General features: G+C 33.3%; 2 protein-coding genes across 2 annotated transcripts; both read right to left on the bottom strand.

Annotated features, from left to right (window-relative positions):
- Nucleotides 1-7450: 7450 nt before the first annotated feature.
- Nucleotides 7451-9658, bottom strand: LOC139877519 (11S globulin seed storage protein G3-like). The gene is made up of 3 exons (XM_071864957.1): nucleotides 9352-9658; nucleotides 8730-9007; nucleotides 7451-8365 (listed from the first exon to the last, which is right to left on the bottom strand). Exons 1-3 carry the CDS (start codon nucleotides 9656-9658, stop codon nucleotides 7451-7453), a joined length of 1500 nt encoding a protein of 499 aa, XP_071721058.1.
- Nucleotides 9659-14749: 5091 nt separating this feature from the next.
- On the bottom strand, nucleotides 14750-16182 carry LOC139874600 (uncharacterized). The gene is made up of 3 exons (XM_071862008.1): nucleotides 15952-16182; nucleotides 15533-15859; nucleotides 14750-15238 (listed from the first exon to the last, which is right to left on the bottom strand). Exons 1-3 carry the CDS (start codon nucleotides 16180-16182, stop codon nucleotides 14750-14752), a joined length of 1047 nt encoding a protein of 348 aa, XP_071718109.1.
- Nucleotides 16183-16406: the final 224 nt, after the last annotated feature.

The raw sequence follows: 16406 nt of genomic DNA, 5'->3' as shown, positions 1-16406 counted from the left end.
ACCGTTTATATCCCACCACATTAGCAGTAAACTTACTAGCAACTTCATTACTAATTAGCTTAAGTCTCTCCGGAGAACCATTATATTTGTTCATTAAAACCTTATAATATACCCATCCACATCTTGTAACAATAATTGTCATAAAAATTATCGTAAATCAGCCATCAGTATTTTGAATTTCGCAGCGTTGCTACATCAACATTTATATGTATACATATAACATTTATCTCTTGGAATATGACCTTCCATTCTGAAATTCTGAAAAGCACCCAGTCTACGAATCAATACTCCAAATTGTGAAAAAAAGCTTAATGAAGCATCAGAAACGGTAGACAACCATAAACGACCTTAACTGTTGAAAGTTTGATGATAAAAGAATAGTATGTTGGCAAAGCTCTGAAATGTTGAAAATAAAAAATGAATTGAGCAAACTATGAAGGAGGCTGTGGTCAAATCACAAAGACTAAACCTGCCTTCAAAGAATCTAAATGATTCAGTATCTGCTGAAGTCATTAATGAATACATTGCTCCTGACTCTACACTGTTACAAACAAATCTTAATCATCATCCATCGATATTAGAAATTCTAAGATATCATCGTATCTTTCATTATAAATATCCTCGATATTTCTGAAGATATTTTCATAAATATTCTTATCTGAAATCATTTATCTCTTCGCGATATCAGTGTTACATCTTAAAAGGAAACTGTTTAGTTTCCATATTTTGCAAACTTTTGAGTTTAAATTACGAATGTTTTTGAAGTAATGTTGGGAACTGAAGCATGAGTTAGTATAATATAATAACACTTGATCAACGTGATTATATTACAGTACGTTATGCTGAGTTTCTAATGAAACGTGATGATTCACAGACCATAACGTCATCATGTGCCATGTTACACGACTCTTACATTCTATCTAACCTATAGACATATCAATAACCTATTTTCTTGATATTTCTATCTTTTCTCCTGAATTATGGTAATTTAACCAATCAAGATCGTGCTATTACAATCTCTCTCTTAGAACATTAGTCATGTTCATCCGAAGCTTCATACCTACGAATTATGGACCATTATTCACTTGACTTAAAGTCGGGAAGAGAAAACAAAAGTATGGAACTCCAAAATATAAAGAAAACGGAGGGAATGGATTTATAGTGAAATATCCGACAGATCAATCGAAATAGATCATCGCATTTAACCAAAGAGGATCCTAATCTCCTTAATTACCGGAGAATCAAATCTCATTACAAAGATTTCCTCTTAATCCCTTAAAATCTGGAAATCAACCGTGACTACGTCACTGGTTAAGTCAAATCTTCATTTGCTCATTTTCACTCTTTTGTGATAGCTTCATTCGTACTCTTCGAATAATCAAATTATTTTATCCTTATTACTCAATGGTAATAAAACTCTATTTTTCAGCTTGTATGAGTCATGAGAACATACTTATTGTCAGCCATGATGATCCCATTCAAATTTCGGGACGAAATTTCTTTAACGGGTAGGTACTGTGACGACCCGGAAATTTTCGACCAAATTTAAACTTAATTTCTAAATGACTTCGACACGATAAGCAAAGCCTGTAATGTTGAGCCTCAAAATCTTTGAACTGTTTTATGAAATCATTTGACGTTGACTACTCTCGAAGATTCACGAACAATTGTGTGTAAATGATTATGTGTGTGTATATATATATATATATATATATATATATATATATATATATATATATATATATATATATATATATATATATATATATATATATATATATATATAAAAATGAAAGTGTATATATAATAATTTGAATTAACAAAATACACTTTAATCAATTGGAATTAAGAATGTAAAATGATAAATAAAATAATTAAGTTACTATTTAAGTGAATATATATAAATATATAATTAGTTGTAATATATAAATATTAAATAAATGTTATCACATAATGTAATATTGTATATTATATTAAATGTAATTACAAGTATAGTTGTTACATTATTACATTCAATAGTAATAATATTATTAAAACTTATTATATGAATTTGGATACATTTGAGCTATTATAACTACTAATATTATTGTTATCATTGTTAACATCATTATAACCAGTAATAAAGTTGCAATTTTAATTATTATGATTAATATTAGTAATATTATTAGATATAAACATTATATTGAACATTTAAAAATACTTAATATTATCATTAATAAAATTATTATTATCACTGTTATAATTATTATTATAGTTTTTATTAATGTTAGTATTATTATTATTAATATAATTATTGTTATTATTATTGATATTATCATTATTAATATTAGTATTTTTATTATTATTATTATTATTATTATTAGTATTCTTATCAAAATTAATAATATTAATGGATTTTATTAATAAATTGATATCAGTAATTTATTTAACATAACACTTATATAAATATACTTCGTATATAAATGTAAAACAGATATACTCCATATATATAATTAAATACAGATATAATCAGTATTATTTTCAATTAGATTATTATTATTAATATAATTATAATTATTAATTATTAATTATTAATAATTATATAAAAATCCATACGTACCATTTTTGGAATCAAATTCAGGTCATATCACAATCATACTGTTTTAATTTTTTTTCTGGTCTACAATCCGAATCTCAATCAGTAATAATATACAAAATCTGTTGCACGTCCCAATCTGCTTTCCATTTTTCTATATTTTTTTTTCTTTCGTACGTTCTTATTGATCCTCCTGTCGAGCGATTTTGCTATAAAATTTGTCATACTCAGTGATAAATGATACCAAACGACCTTACACCATCACTAAATCACAAAATACTTTTTTTTCTTACAGCTTCTAATTTTGTTAATTTTTTTTAAAAAAAGGGAAGAACACAGTTATTTCCTCTGCACGCAAATTTTTTTCCCATTAGCTCAATATAGAATCGTTTTTCAAAAACTATAATTGCAGAAGTGTTAGGATTACTCAATGTAAACTGTCTACAAAGTTTTAACCTCCAATTCTTCCTATCGATTTCAAATTTTGGAGTCAAAGATTTTGAAATAAAAAGTCAAACGTTGTTCTTCAATCAAATTAAAGTTGTAGGTGTTGTTTCTGTGGAAATTAATGATTTCTAAAGTTTCCATAGATGATTTAAAACGTATTTCATGTTGTATTCATAAGCTAAAAGTATCTGGATATCAAATTCAAAGTTTGAGTTTTGGGTGTTCATCGTGGGATGTTTACAATAAGTTTTTTTTCTTTAATTTTTTTTTATTTAATTGAACTAAATTTTCATTACAGATCAGTTTCAATTTAATTTCAAACTTTATTTTAAAACAAAAATTAGTTATTGGATTGAGAGTGGGATTCCGGGTCGATCAAATAATTTGAGGAAGATGGTTATATAACAGAAATATATTTACGGGCTATATATTTAAAGAGGGGATGTAAATCAGGAAAGTATGAAACGGAGTAATGGTTAAGAGTGTTACGGGTGAGCGAGAGGTCGAGGGTTCGAGCCCGGTCGTGGGCATTTCTTTTCAGAACGATTTTTGTAAAGGGTATACATTTTTTTCCTTTCTAATTATTATTATTATTATTATTATTTGTTGTTAATATTAATTATTATTATGCTAACTATTAGTAAAGTTGTTATCATTATTAGTATTACAATTATTAATATTGTTATTATCATTACAAATACAAATATTACTTATCATTATTATTATTATTATTATTATGATTATAGTTACAAATTTGAGTAATATTATTATTATTGCTAAGTTAATTATTATTATTACTAATATACTACGGCTTATTATTATTATCATTAAATATTAGTATTAATATATTACCATTTGTATTATGATTATTATAATTAGTATCATTAATCATTATTATTACCGCTAATATCATTATTGTAGATATTATTTTTATTAGTATTAGTATCATTATATAAATATTAGAATTATTATTATTATTATTAATTTATGTACTATTATAAATACTATCATTATTGTTAAAATGATTATAATTATTAGTATTATTATTATTAAAAATTACTATTATTATTACTATCATTTTTACTAAAATTATTATTTTGATATCACTAAAACTATCATTATTATTGTTATCAGTATTATTATGTAGTTACTAAAATCATTATCATAATTATCATTAACAATAAAATTTATATTTTTACATTTATTATCATTAATATTATTATTATTATTATTAACAAGAATTACTAACATTGTTATCTTATTAATAATATTAAGTATTAAGTATTATAATCATTTTTACCACTATCAATATTATTTTAGTATTATTATAAAGATAAAAAATGATATATTTAATACATATAACATAACAAAAATTAATAATCCATATACAAAATGAATAAATGAAACATATGTAATTTTTTTAATATAAAAATGATATAACTAATAAATTTATATATATATTGTTCGATTACAATTATGTGTATTAATAAATAAACAAATAATATAGGTTCGTGAATCCAAGGCCAACCCTACATTGTTCAATGTCGTCATATTATTTTTACTATAAAATACAGTATTATGAGTTTAATTTGCTCCCTTTTTAAATGCCTTTACAATATATATTTTTTGGACTAAGAATACATGCGCTGCTTTTATAAATGCTTTACGAAATAGACACAAGTGATCGAAACTACATTCTATGGTTGGATTGTCAAACCGAATATGCCCCTTTTTAGCTTGGTAGCCTAAGAATTGGTGTTTATTATAATTGCCACCAATTGACGCGAATCCTAAAGATATATCTATGGGCACTAACAAGCCCCAGTCAGAGAATTTGAACTGCTTTAGTACTTCGATTTATCATTTCCGATGTGAGTCCCGGAATGATGGGGATATTCTATATGCATCCTATTAAGGTCGGTTACCAGGTGTTCAATCCATATGAATGAATTTTAATTCGCGAGTTACGCGTGTCAATATATGAAATCTTGTTGTCTATTAAAATGATGGAAATGAATGATTATGATAAACTAATGAACTCACCAACCTTTTGGTTGACACTTGAAAGCATGTTTATTCTCAGGTATGAAAGAAATCTTCCGCTGTGCATTTGCTCATTTTAAAGATATTACTTGGAGTCATTCTTGGCATATTTCAAAAGATGTTGCATTCAAGTCGTTGAGTTCAATAAAGATTATTATTAAGTAAATGACAGATTAGGTCATTTATAGTTTGGATATTATGAAATGGTATGCATGTCTGTCAACTTTCGATGTAATGAAAAGTTGTCTTTTAAAAAACGAATGCAATGTTTGTAAAATGTATCATATAGAGGTCAAATACCTCGCGATGTAATCAACTATTGTGAATCGTTTATAATCGATATGAACGGGTCCTTTCAATTAAAAGCAAAAAATTGGCTTTACTTAGTAAATGGTGGTGACGTTTTCGAGTAAAAAACAATGTTCTTTGGGCACGTGTAATTAAAAGTATATATGGTACGAGCGGGGGTCTGGGTATGGGGGATCAAGCTATTCGGGTGCTATTACTCCTTGGAAGAATATAATTAGTTGTCAAAAAACTTTAACATATATAATTATTGTCTTGAACTATCTTTCAAAAGGATTATTGTCGATGGTAGAGAAATATTGTTTTGGGAAGACTTTTGGCTAAGTTCGTATTGTTTGAAGGACAAGTACACGAGACTTTACATGTTAGAGATTAACAAGATGTGTATAATTAGAGACCGTATTTCTTGGAATGGGTCAGAATGGACATGTAACTGGAACTAGTGTCTTACCCCATTCAGAAGCGTCAACAGTGAGTTAGGCAACCTCCTGAATGAATTGTCTAACTTTCCACATGTTGATCAGGATTGCAACAACTGGATATGGGTTGACTCGGGTATTGGGTCATTCGATACTTATCAAGCATCTTGGACGACAGAATGCTTATAAATAGCCGCGGTGACATTGCAACCATGAAGAACAACTTTTTACCTCAATCTTTAGGCATTTTCGCATGGAGGGCTAAGCGTAAAAGATTACCGGTACGTGCGGAATTTGATAAATGTGGCATCGACCTCGACACGGTTAGATGTCCTATGTGCGATGACAACATTGATGTGGTAGAACACTTGATGGTATTTTATAAACATACAATAGATGTTTGGGATAGGCTCTATAAATGGTGGGGATGTGGAAGATTTACAAACTTAAGCATAGATGAAGTGTTCAATGGGGATGGGAATGGCGCGCAATCTTTAGAGGGTAAGAAATTGTGGCAAGCGATAGAATGAGTTTGTGGGTACATTATTTGGAATAATAGGAACTAAAAGGTTTTTCGGAATAAAATGTCAAGTGGGGCAAATTTACTTAGCGATATTCAAGTTAAAGCTTTCGAGTGTATTGCAAGACGCGCGAAGGGTAAACATATTGAGTGGCATGAGGCTCATCAATCGGCGTTTTTATCTCAGATCATACTCACAAAGAATGGGCGTGGGCTAAGTCGACAAGCAATTCGGGTTGGGCTATATACAAACAATTTTCTTTGTAAATTCATAGTCCGTTTTTCGTAGCTTCTGTGTGTGTATGTAATTGTACATAGTATAGGCATAAGCTTGGATGCTTAATTATCTGATGTACGTTTCCTAATAGTAATAATATTTCTTGACTTTTCAAAAAAAAAAAAAAGTATTAATGAAGGTTATCTTAGATACACACAATTTCAAGCATTACAACACTTTTCGAGTGCACCATTATCCGTTTTATCAGCTCAACTTTTGCTTCTGATACATAAAACATCTGTATTGTTCAGTTTGTTTGCAGTCTTGGGGTCTATTGATTAATGTTACTTCTTTGCAGTCGCTGTTATTTGCTGCACGGTTAAGACCTTCACCAGCTCAAGCAACTGCTGTTAGTTGAATGAGTGTGGCCCTAAAATGCTAATTTCTATTAAGGTGGTTGTTGTAATTAGGTTTATGTGTATGTGTATATGAATATCTTAGGCCAAATCAATGAGTATTTTCACTGCATGCTAGATTAATGAACTATATTGTTTAGACGCAGGGGCGGAGCATAGTGTGGGCGGGGCGGGTCACCCGTCCCACCTGGATTTTTTTTAGAAAAAATTTTACACTAAAAAAAATAAAAATTTTATTAAAAAATAAGGTTTTTTTAGTGTTTGCCCCACCTATCATTAAAAAATTTAATAAAGTTTTATACCTGCCCCATCTATGATCGGGTTCAAGTTCCGCCACTGTTCAGACGCTTAAAAGAAAACATAATATATTTGATTAAAGTTAGAGGCTTAAAGCTCTTATTATTACTCGTACATTATTTTACAACTCGATCAGTTTTTTTCAACATCTCGTACACATTATTCTAAAACACACCACATACATTTGATCATATCACTTGTAAACTTAACTTAGGCTTCAGCCCTTCCTCCTGAGCTCCTACCAAAATTCGGCGTGAACAAACTCGTCTCTTGCTGACTAAACTTCAACCTCGAAGCTTCCTCCTTGGATATCTGATACGCATTCGCCACCACATCAACCGGCATACTCCTAATTGCTGACACTCGTCCCGCAAGGTTCGATACCATTGCATTATCGTTAGTCCTGAACGAAATCCACCTACACCCTTGTTGACCAGCTCTTTTGATAACCGCAAAGTTTTGTGGAATCACAACAACTTGTCCTTGTTGTAACTCATTGTCGAAAACCGAGTTTCCTTCGTTGTTCACGATTTGTACCCTCATTGATCCGTCGGTTACGTAAAGAAGGTTGTGTGCGTTTATCGTCCAGTGCGGTGCTCGGATCGCGTTTTCGCGAAGTTCGCCTCGTTCAGCGCTGAGTTGGAGTGCTTGGAGTATGGGGAATTTGAAGCTGTTAAGGTTTGCGATACGGCCCGCTTGTGGGTTAACAAAATCTTGGTGTGATGGGTTATCGATGTTTTCTTTTAGTTTCATGCTGCAAATGGTTTCTTCTAGCCCGTTGAATGGTCCTTCGCCACGTCTGCTTCGTTGGGGTCCACGTTGTTGTTGTTGTTGGGGACCACGTTGTTGACGTGGGCGGACGATTTGGAGGTCTTGTCCGACGTTAACGATATGGCCTCTTTGGTCTTGTTGTCCTTGAAGTTTTTGGGCGGTTTCTTGGTCGACGTTGAAGGCTTCAGCTAAGATCTCGGTGTCGAAACCGTTGAAGATGTTGCCGGTGCTGTGCTGAGATTGACTTTGACCACGGTGGCCGGGATCACGGCGGCTCCTATCTTGTTGTTGTTGTCTTCGACCTCCTTGTTGTTGTTGGCTTTGAGATCCAGGGTTTCCAGCTAGGAAGAATCTCTGAAACAATTCGAAAAGTCATATTATAATAATGTTCGAATTTATATTCAAGTCTAACTATGTAAATAAAAACATTCATTCATATATATAGGTAAAACTGACATTATTATAAAATACAAAGGTAAAACTGACATTATTATAAAATACAAAGGTAAAACTGACATTATTATAAAATAAAAAAATTTTGCTTGGAGACAATAGCTACTGATTATTTGAATTTATTCAAAATGTGATCAACACCTTAAAAAAATATATTTTGTTTTTCCATATTTCAAAATAATATGAGGTGACAACTAACTTATTCAAAAGTTTAGTAACTAATTTAAAAATTAATAAAAAGATTAATGAAGTTTAAGGTAAGTACTCTGCGGAATTGATCAAGCTGGTTGTCGTTGTTTTGAGCATCGAAGAAGACGACCACAACAAGTTCAGTGTTACCGTCGTTATGAATCCAGTGTGCGGCACCCGTGGGAACGGCAACCACGTCACCCTCGTTCAAGTTCTCCACTTTTTGATGACGGTCTTGGAAGCTTTGTTGTTGTTGTTGTCCACGTCTTTGTTCTCGGCTAAATTGTTGCTGATCGGCCGAATATTCGTATGTTTCGGGACATCCGGGCAAGATCACCCCCTGAACTGCCTGACCTGTTTTTATTATTACATCATATAACAAACCAATTTAATCCTTTTTTTCTTTAATATATAGCAAGTAATTTCATGTTTTAAAAAATCTTATATTAAATATAACCATTAACACATTCGATAACATAAAAAAATGTTATACAAGTAAATGACTATGACTATGACTATATAGTATATATCACTTAAAAAGAAATGATTATACTCTATATAACACTTTTATTGTATGTTAGACAAAAACTTTCAGCACACAAAAAAATATTATATAATTAAATAATTCTTATTCTTATTCTTACTCTAAAATAAATAATTAACTATAACAGTTTTATATTACAATTCTACGTATATACCTCTTTCAATGAAGGCCAAAATGGGGGTGTTGACATAAGAAGGCAAGAGAAGACCACCAGGCTGAATCCTATGTCTCAAAAAGTCAACACCAGCACACTGAAACTCCTGACTATTCACATTCCAAAACTCAGTAAAACCATGTTCAGCTTCAACCACATCATAAGGCTCAAGAACCTCAATGTTCTGAAGTTGACATACATTTTGTTGTTGCTGACGATGCTGCAACTGGTGCTGTTGTTGGCGTGCAAAACACGTGCAAAACAGAAGAAAGAAAGCTAAAAGCGAAGTAGTAGTTTTAGATGCCATGTTTGATTTGTGATGTGTTGTGGATGGATGATAATGGTGTGGCGAATCGAGGGTTTTATAGGGAAAGAAGATGAAGGAGGTGGTGACATGTATGAGGGTTTGAGTTTGAGAAGATGAACACTTGGAATTGAAGCAGTGTGTCTTTGTACAAGTGTTGTTGTATGTGCATGATGAGATGAGTTGTATTGGAACAGTACGTGACGTGATGAATCATGACATGCATGTATGGAGGCACTATACATAAAGTTGTATAATTTTTTTTTTTTTTTTTTTTTTTTTTTTTTTTTGGGTAAACTATGAACGTTTTAATATTTTCGTAAGAAAGTTTTATGTTTTGTAAATTATAATTCTATTAAAATCATATTTTGCGCTGTAAAAATGAAATAATCAGGAGATAGACTTTTTTGTTTTTGAATAATAATATTTTTAAATTATCTTACAAAAATGATTTTTTCAAATAAAAAATTACAAAAATAGGGAAACCGACATTTCAAATTCCGGTTTTCCTACTTTTATAATTTTTGATTTAAAAAAAAAAAACTGAATGTTTGTAATTTTTGAATCGAAAAACTGAATTCATTTACAAAAAATGAAATTATAAATTTATTTATCTAAGTATCCACTGAGGCATTGCCGGAGTGGTACAACTCCTGTGTTGATCGCGGCCCACATCTTTGAAATAATAGCTGAGGGTTCGAATCCTGGGAGAGGGGTTTTCTCATGGATTCTGTTGGGGTGATACGGTGCAAGACTTTATCCTCTCAGTTTAATCCGAAACACAGCGGCTATCCAATGCGGCGATGGTGTGTGAAGAGTTTCCTCCTAACGCGTGTGTGGGTGAAAAATGAGGGCATTCGAGGTTGATATCGTCGTTCAAAAAAAATTTTATCTAGGTATTTGTAAATTTGATAAGTATAAATCACCTAATAAGTTAATCTAGTAGTTTCATATGCTACATTTGTAATAGAGCACTCTAATAAAAAATTTCAGCTTTAAATCTCAATAGCAAAAAAAAAAAAAAAAAAAAAAAAAAAAAAAAAAAAAGTTGAAATCAGGCATAGAACAACATCGTCAAACTAAATATATTTTCTATCGTGGAAAAAAAAAAAAAAAAAAAAAAAACTTTTATATCTATTCTTTTTTATTTTAGAAAACCACACAAACCCGTGTGTATTATTTGCAACTGATCCATTCAACTCTTTCATGAATTCGTGAAATACAATGATCCTTCATCAAAACATGTAAGAAGCTGCCAGAATTAACAACTGGAGCTTGATCAATAACAACTAGCAACTAATGGGCTTGACTGAATGGGTTAAAGGTTGGGGCTTTGTGCCTATTCATAGTAGGGCCTGGGCCTTTATACAAGAATTCACGACACCTAAAGGCCCGTAATGTTGTAACCAGTTGCAAATGTACTGGTATGGGCCGTTTAGCAACAGCTTTAATTCGATGTATAAAACAATTAATGTAGGGATTATCACCAAAATACCCTTTTTTTTTTAAGCTTGTTGACTGACAGCCCTAAAAAAAAAAGTTTGACAATTTGCCCTCGCAAGGCGCAAGACACCTTGCGTCTTTGCGACCTTGCGATCTTGCGACCATGCGACCTTGCGTTACTGACAAACGAAACAAAGAGACTTGCGTCCTTGCGTATTGCGTCTTGCGTCTTGCGACTTGCGCCTTTGCGTCTTGCGTCTTATCCCGATAAGATTTTCATGATTTCGTGGATAAGATTTTGTACGATTTTTGTACTATTACGGATACCTTTTTCAATTCATATAAGGTGTTACCAGCTCTATTTTCACTTCATTTCCACCATTTCAACATAAATCATATAATTTCAAGCGTCATTAAGGTAACTTTCTTTGTTTTAAATAATGAGTTTTAGTGATAATGAAACCTTTGTTATTCATATATGTTGTGGTGGTTCTTTTCAATTTATTAATAACTTACCTATGTATTTGCCTCTAGATTGTTTTAGAACACGATTAAAACTCCCAGTTGCTCCCCAAAAACTAATTACTAGAAGAATATTGTTAAAAAATGTTCTTAGAAAAATTAATTTGCCACCTAATGCTCCTATTTCAATGAGATATGTTGTCGATAATCTTGTTTTTGATATTACTGATGATTATGAAGACTTTCGTGATTTTCTACAACATGCAATATCAAATGCTCCTATTAATATTTACATTGTCGACAAAGTTACAATGCATCAACTCCCAGAAAACTTACAGTCAGTGCAAATCCTACCAATACACAATGTCCATCAAAACCTACCAACACACGATGTCTAACAAAACCTACCAACAAACGAGGAGAGCACAAACCTTCAGACACCCAATTTGGAAGAAGCACGACCTGAAGTACCACCTCCAAACACAGAAGAGTTTGATTTCTTCAACTATGGAGTTGAGAACGTATGTAAAATTAAAAAAACAGATCACCCTTTTGAATCAGTTGTCGCGTCTAGTGCTTCGGAGGAAGAAAATGACAGAGAAGATGAAGATGAAAATGAAGAAGAGGAAGAAAAAAAGGATGTATTCTGGAATATGCCACTTTTATTGAGTGAGCATGACCAAGAGACTGAATCTACGAGCCAAATAACAACCAGTTATAGAGTATCCGATTTGATTAAAGTTCGACAAACTTTTTTAAACAAGGATGATTTTGTAAACCATCTATACACAAAATGTCTTGAAGAAAACTTCCAAATTAAGCCTGTAAAGTCTGACAAATCTCGATTCACTGCTAAATGCATGTTGCCAAATTGTGAGTGGAAATGTAGTGCATACAAAATACGCCACACTGACAACTTCATCGTAAAGAAATTGCATGACGTACACACATGCTCACGTACCCAAATTATGGGAAATAATAAACATGCTTCCAAAAAGGTGTTAGGAAGTATTCTGATGGAATCGTTCAAAGCTGCAAATCGAGACTATAATCCAAAAGATATACGTGATGATGTTGGCAACCGTTTTCGGGTGAGCATTTCTTACAATCAAGCATGGAGAGCCAAGTGTCATGCAATAGAGATGCTTCGTGGCAGTATGGATGACTCGTTCCGAATGCTTCCCATTTATCTTCATAACATTAAGATTCATAACCCAGGAAGCATGACAAATGTGGTGACTGACAATGAAAATAGATTCGTGATGTGTTACATGTCCTTTGGCGCAGTTGTAAGTATCACTCATCCTACAATTGTTTTATCTTAAACTAATAGCAATCTCATTTGATTTGTTTGCGTGCAGATTCGATCATTTATCCAAAATGTTCGCCCTATTATCATCGTTGATGGTGCACATTTGAAAGCTGGATACTTGGGTACAAATTTAGTCGCTGTTGCAATGGATGCCAATAACGGAATTTTGCCATTGGCTTATGGAATTGGTGAAGGCGAGACAAACGAGGTTTGGTCATGGTTTTTTGGCAATCTAAGAGATCATTTAGAGAGTTGTGGTATGAGTAATCGTATGTCAGAGATTACCTTTATTTCTGATCGTGCTCCTTCAATAGCACATGGTATTTCAAATGTGTTTCCTGAAGCCTTTCACTCTTTTTGCGCACGTCATCTATTCATGAACATAAAAACGATGTCCAACAAATTCAAATATTTTGAATGGCACTATTGGAAAATGGTTAAGGCTTATCGTTTGTCAGATTTTCAAGATCATGTTAGTGTATTTCAACGAAGATTAAAAGCGTCTCACAAGTATCTAAATGACGTTGGTTTCAACAAATGGTCCAGAAGTCATGCTGGTCATGTTAGGTATGCATACCTTACTAGCAACAGTGTAGAGTCTATTAACGCTCTATCCAAACATGCTCGCAAACTACCAGTTTGCATGTTATTGGAATTTTTTCACGCTTCTATACAGGACTGGTTTTTCAAACATCACAACAAAGCATTTAGTCTCACTTCAACGGTTACTCCATATGTTGAACGTAAATTAGGTAAGAGGACGAACAAATCAAGAAGATGGCAAGCATTTCCATTGACAAACAATCTAATAGAGGTGCGTGATGGAAGGAAAAACGGCCTCGTTAATCTAGAAGATAGAACATGTACATGTGGGCAATGGCAATTATCAGGCATACCTTGCGGACATGTATTGGCAGCAGCACGACTCTTCGGAGTGGAAGATGTTACATGTTATGTATCACATTGGTTCTTGTCTCAAACTTATATAAATACATATTCCGAACACATCCTTCCTTTGCCCCATCGATCCGAATGGTCCGATCCAGGGCCCAAGATCTTGAAAATCGTAAAGCCTCCAATTCAAAAGAAAAGAGCACCTGGAAGCCCAAAAAGTACCGATCGGATTCCATCTCAAGGTGAAGAAACTGAAAAGAAAGTAAGAACATGTACTCGTTGCAAGCAAGCAGGTCATAACCGAACAACATGTAGCGCTTCTTATGACCTAACCGGTGAATCTACTTCTCAGAGGGTTAAAAAAACAGCCTCAAAATCAAAGTCAAAGTCGAAAGAGAAAGTCGAACCTTCGCAAACTTATCAGTCTCAATTTTATCAAACGTACGATTTAGACCAGAATTAGGGGACCAGAATTAGTTGCTTGTTTATCAGTCTCAGTTTGTTGTTTATCAGTCTCAGTTTGTTTTTATGTTTATCAGTCTCAGTTAGTTGTTTAAATATGTGTCATAGATTGACCTACATACAGACGCAAGAACGCAAGAAAAATCTTGCGTATGTCATCAAACACACGCAAATACGCAAACAATAACTTGCGTCTGTCTTTAAAAAAGACGCAACTTTTCAAACAATACCTTGCGTATGTCATGAAACATACGCAAGCACGCAAACATCAACTTGCGTATATCTTTTAAAGAGACGCAAGGACGCAAACATAACCTTGCGTAAGTCTTCAAACATACGCAAGAACGCAAACAAAACCTTGCGTAAGCCTTTTAAAGAGACGCAAGGACGCAAACAACACCTTGCGTCTGTCAAAAAACCAGAAGGAAGGACGCAAAAAAGGCCTTGCGTCTGTCCCAGATTATTTACATACAAAAATTACATGTTTTACCTAATATACATATAATAATTACATCTACAAGTTAACTAATTAACAACCTTTGGGGCCTCTGGGTCCTCTGGTGGTGGTGGTTCCTGTGTATCAAAGCGTGCACGGAAGAATGTTCTTGCCATTCGAATTCTATAGTCCTTAGCAGCTTTTTAGGGTCTCCAATGTTGTCAATCTGATCCCAACCAAAAACTATCCTCTCCATATGAAGGCAGACCCAAACACCACAATCACCATGGCTACCACTCTGCATTGGCACATACGGTGCATCCTCGATCATCAACTCTACATCTTCTCTGTTCTCATAATAGTCAACAATTTGTGAGTCCTGCTTCTTGTTAAAGTAATCAATAGCCTTCAAATATAACGGCAAGTTGTCTGATAAGTTTTTGAAGACAGCCTCGAGTTGACCTTTTTTCAAACAACCCTTTAAACTATCATAGACTAATACTCTCTGTTCATCTAAGTTCAAAGTGAGTAGTATAAAATGTTCAGGATCTGAAAAATGTACTGGAATCAAAATCTGCAACAAAAGAAACATAAAAAGTCAATAAGGAAGGACGCAAGGTTGACCTTGCGAGACACGCAAGGACGCAAGGTATACCTTGCGTCAGGCGCAAGGACGCAAGGTCTACCTTGCGGGTGGACGCATGGACGCAAATTTTACTTTGCGTCCATAATGAAGACGCAAGGTTAATCTTGCGAGGGTTGCAAGGACGCAAGAGAGTGTTTGCGAACGGACGCAAGGGCGCAATATTTGTCTTGCGCCTATTACAGTTTACTCAAAATGTATAGTTTATATAAAAAAAGGACTAACCTTATCACATTCAGCCCAGGATGGATAAAGGTCATCACTACCATCCCCAAGACCAATCAAATACATATAATCTGGGGGATTGAATTTAATGATCCCCTCTGCTTCAGGATTAGATGTATCCCCCTTCTCCTCCTCATTTTGAGTGTCATCATCATAAAAGGACTTGAATTTCTCCAGTTGATTGAGGAAACCCAATGGCATAATCGTCCATCGAGAACTACATGTATAATCTGCAATCGGAAACTGAGGACTCGAGGACATCTGGCTAGCTCGGGGCAGAAACCTCTGCCGAAATCTCAACAGGAAGGTAGCCCATCCATCAATATGCTATAATCAGATCAAGTTGATTATGAATGTTATAAAGCTAAAAACAAAACAAAACAAAACATGCATAAGTTTATAATTATTAACAAACTTACTATGTTTTCCAAATAACCAGAAAATGCAATTCCCAATAAACGTTTCCAAAACTCAGTATCAAGGAAGAGGAAGGTTTCATTTTGGAAAATTAACATGCAACGCGTATCTTGCTTATTGAGGATTAGTGATTTCAAATCTTTTGCTGGCCCCACATGCTTCCTTTGATCTCTCCATGCATTTGGTGGTGGTGGTTGCAAAGTTCCTTGATCGTTTATAAATTTATCAACCATTGACCAAATTCCTCCTCACCAACCCAATCCTTTTCCTTCCTTTTTCTCTTCCTTTCCTTTTTCTGAAAAAAAAAATTAATAATAAAGACGCAAAGACACAAGAATTGTCTTGCGTCGGTGTAATGCAAACGCAAATACGCAATATAGGTCTTGCGTCCATCAGTGAAGTATGCGCAAAGACGCAAGGTAATCCTTGCGTCCAACAATGAAGAAGACGCAAAGAC

The sequence above is a fragment of the Rutidosis leptorrhynchoides genome, chromosome 11, assembly GCF_046630445.1.
Source record: "Rutidosis leptorrhynchoides isolate AG116_Rl617_1_P2 chromosome 11, CSIRO_AGI_Rlap_v1, whole genome shotgun sequence".
NCBI lineage: Eukaryota > Viridiplantae > Streptophyta > Magnoliopsida > Asterales > Asteraceae > Rutidosis > Rutidosis leptorrhynchoides.
Note: the sequence above shows the minus strand (reverse complement) of the source record. Positions and strands in the feature narration are given on the sequence as shown.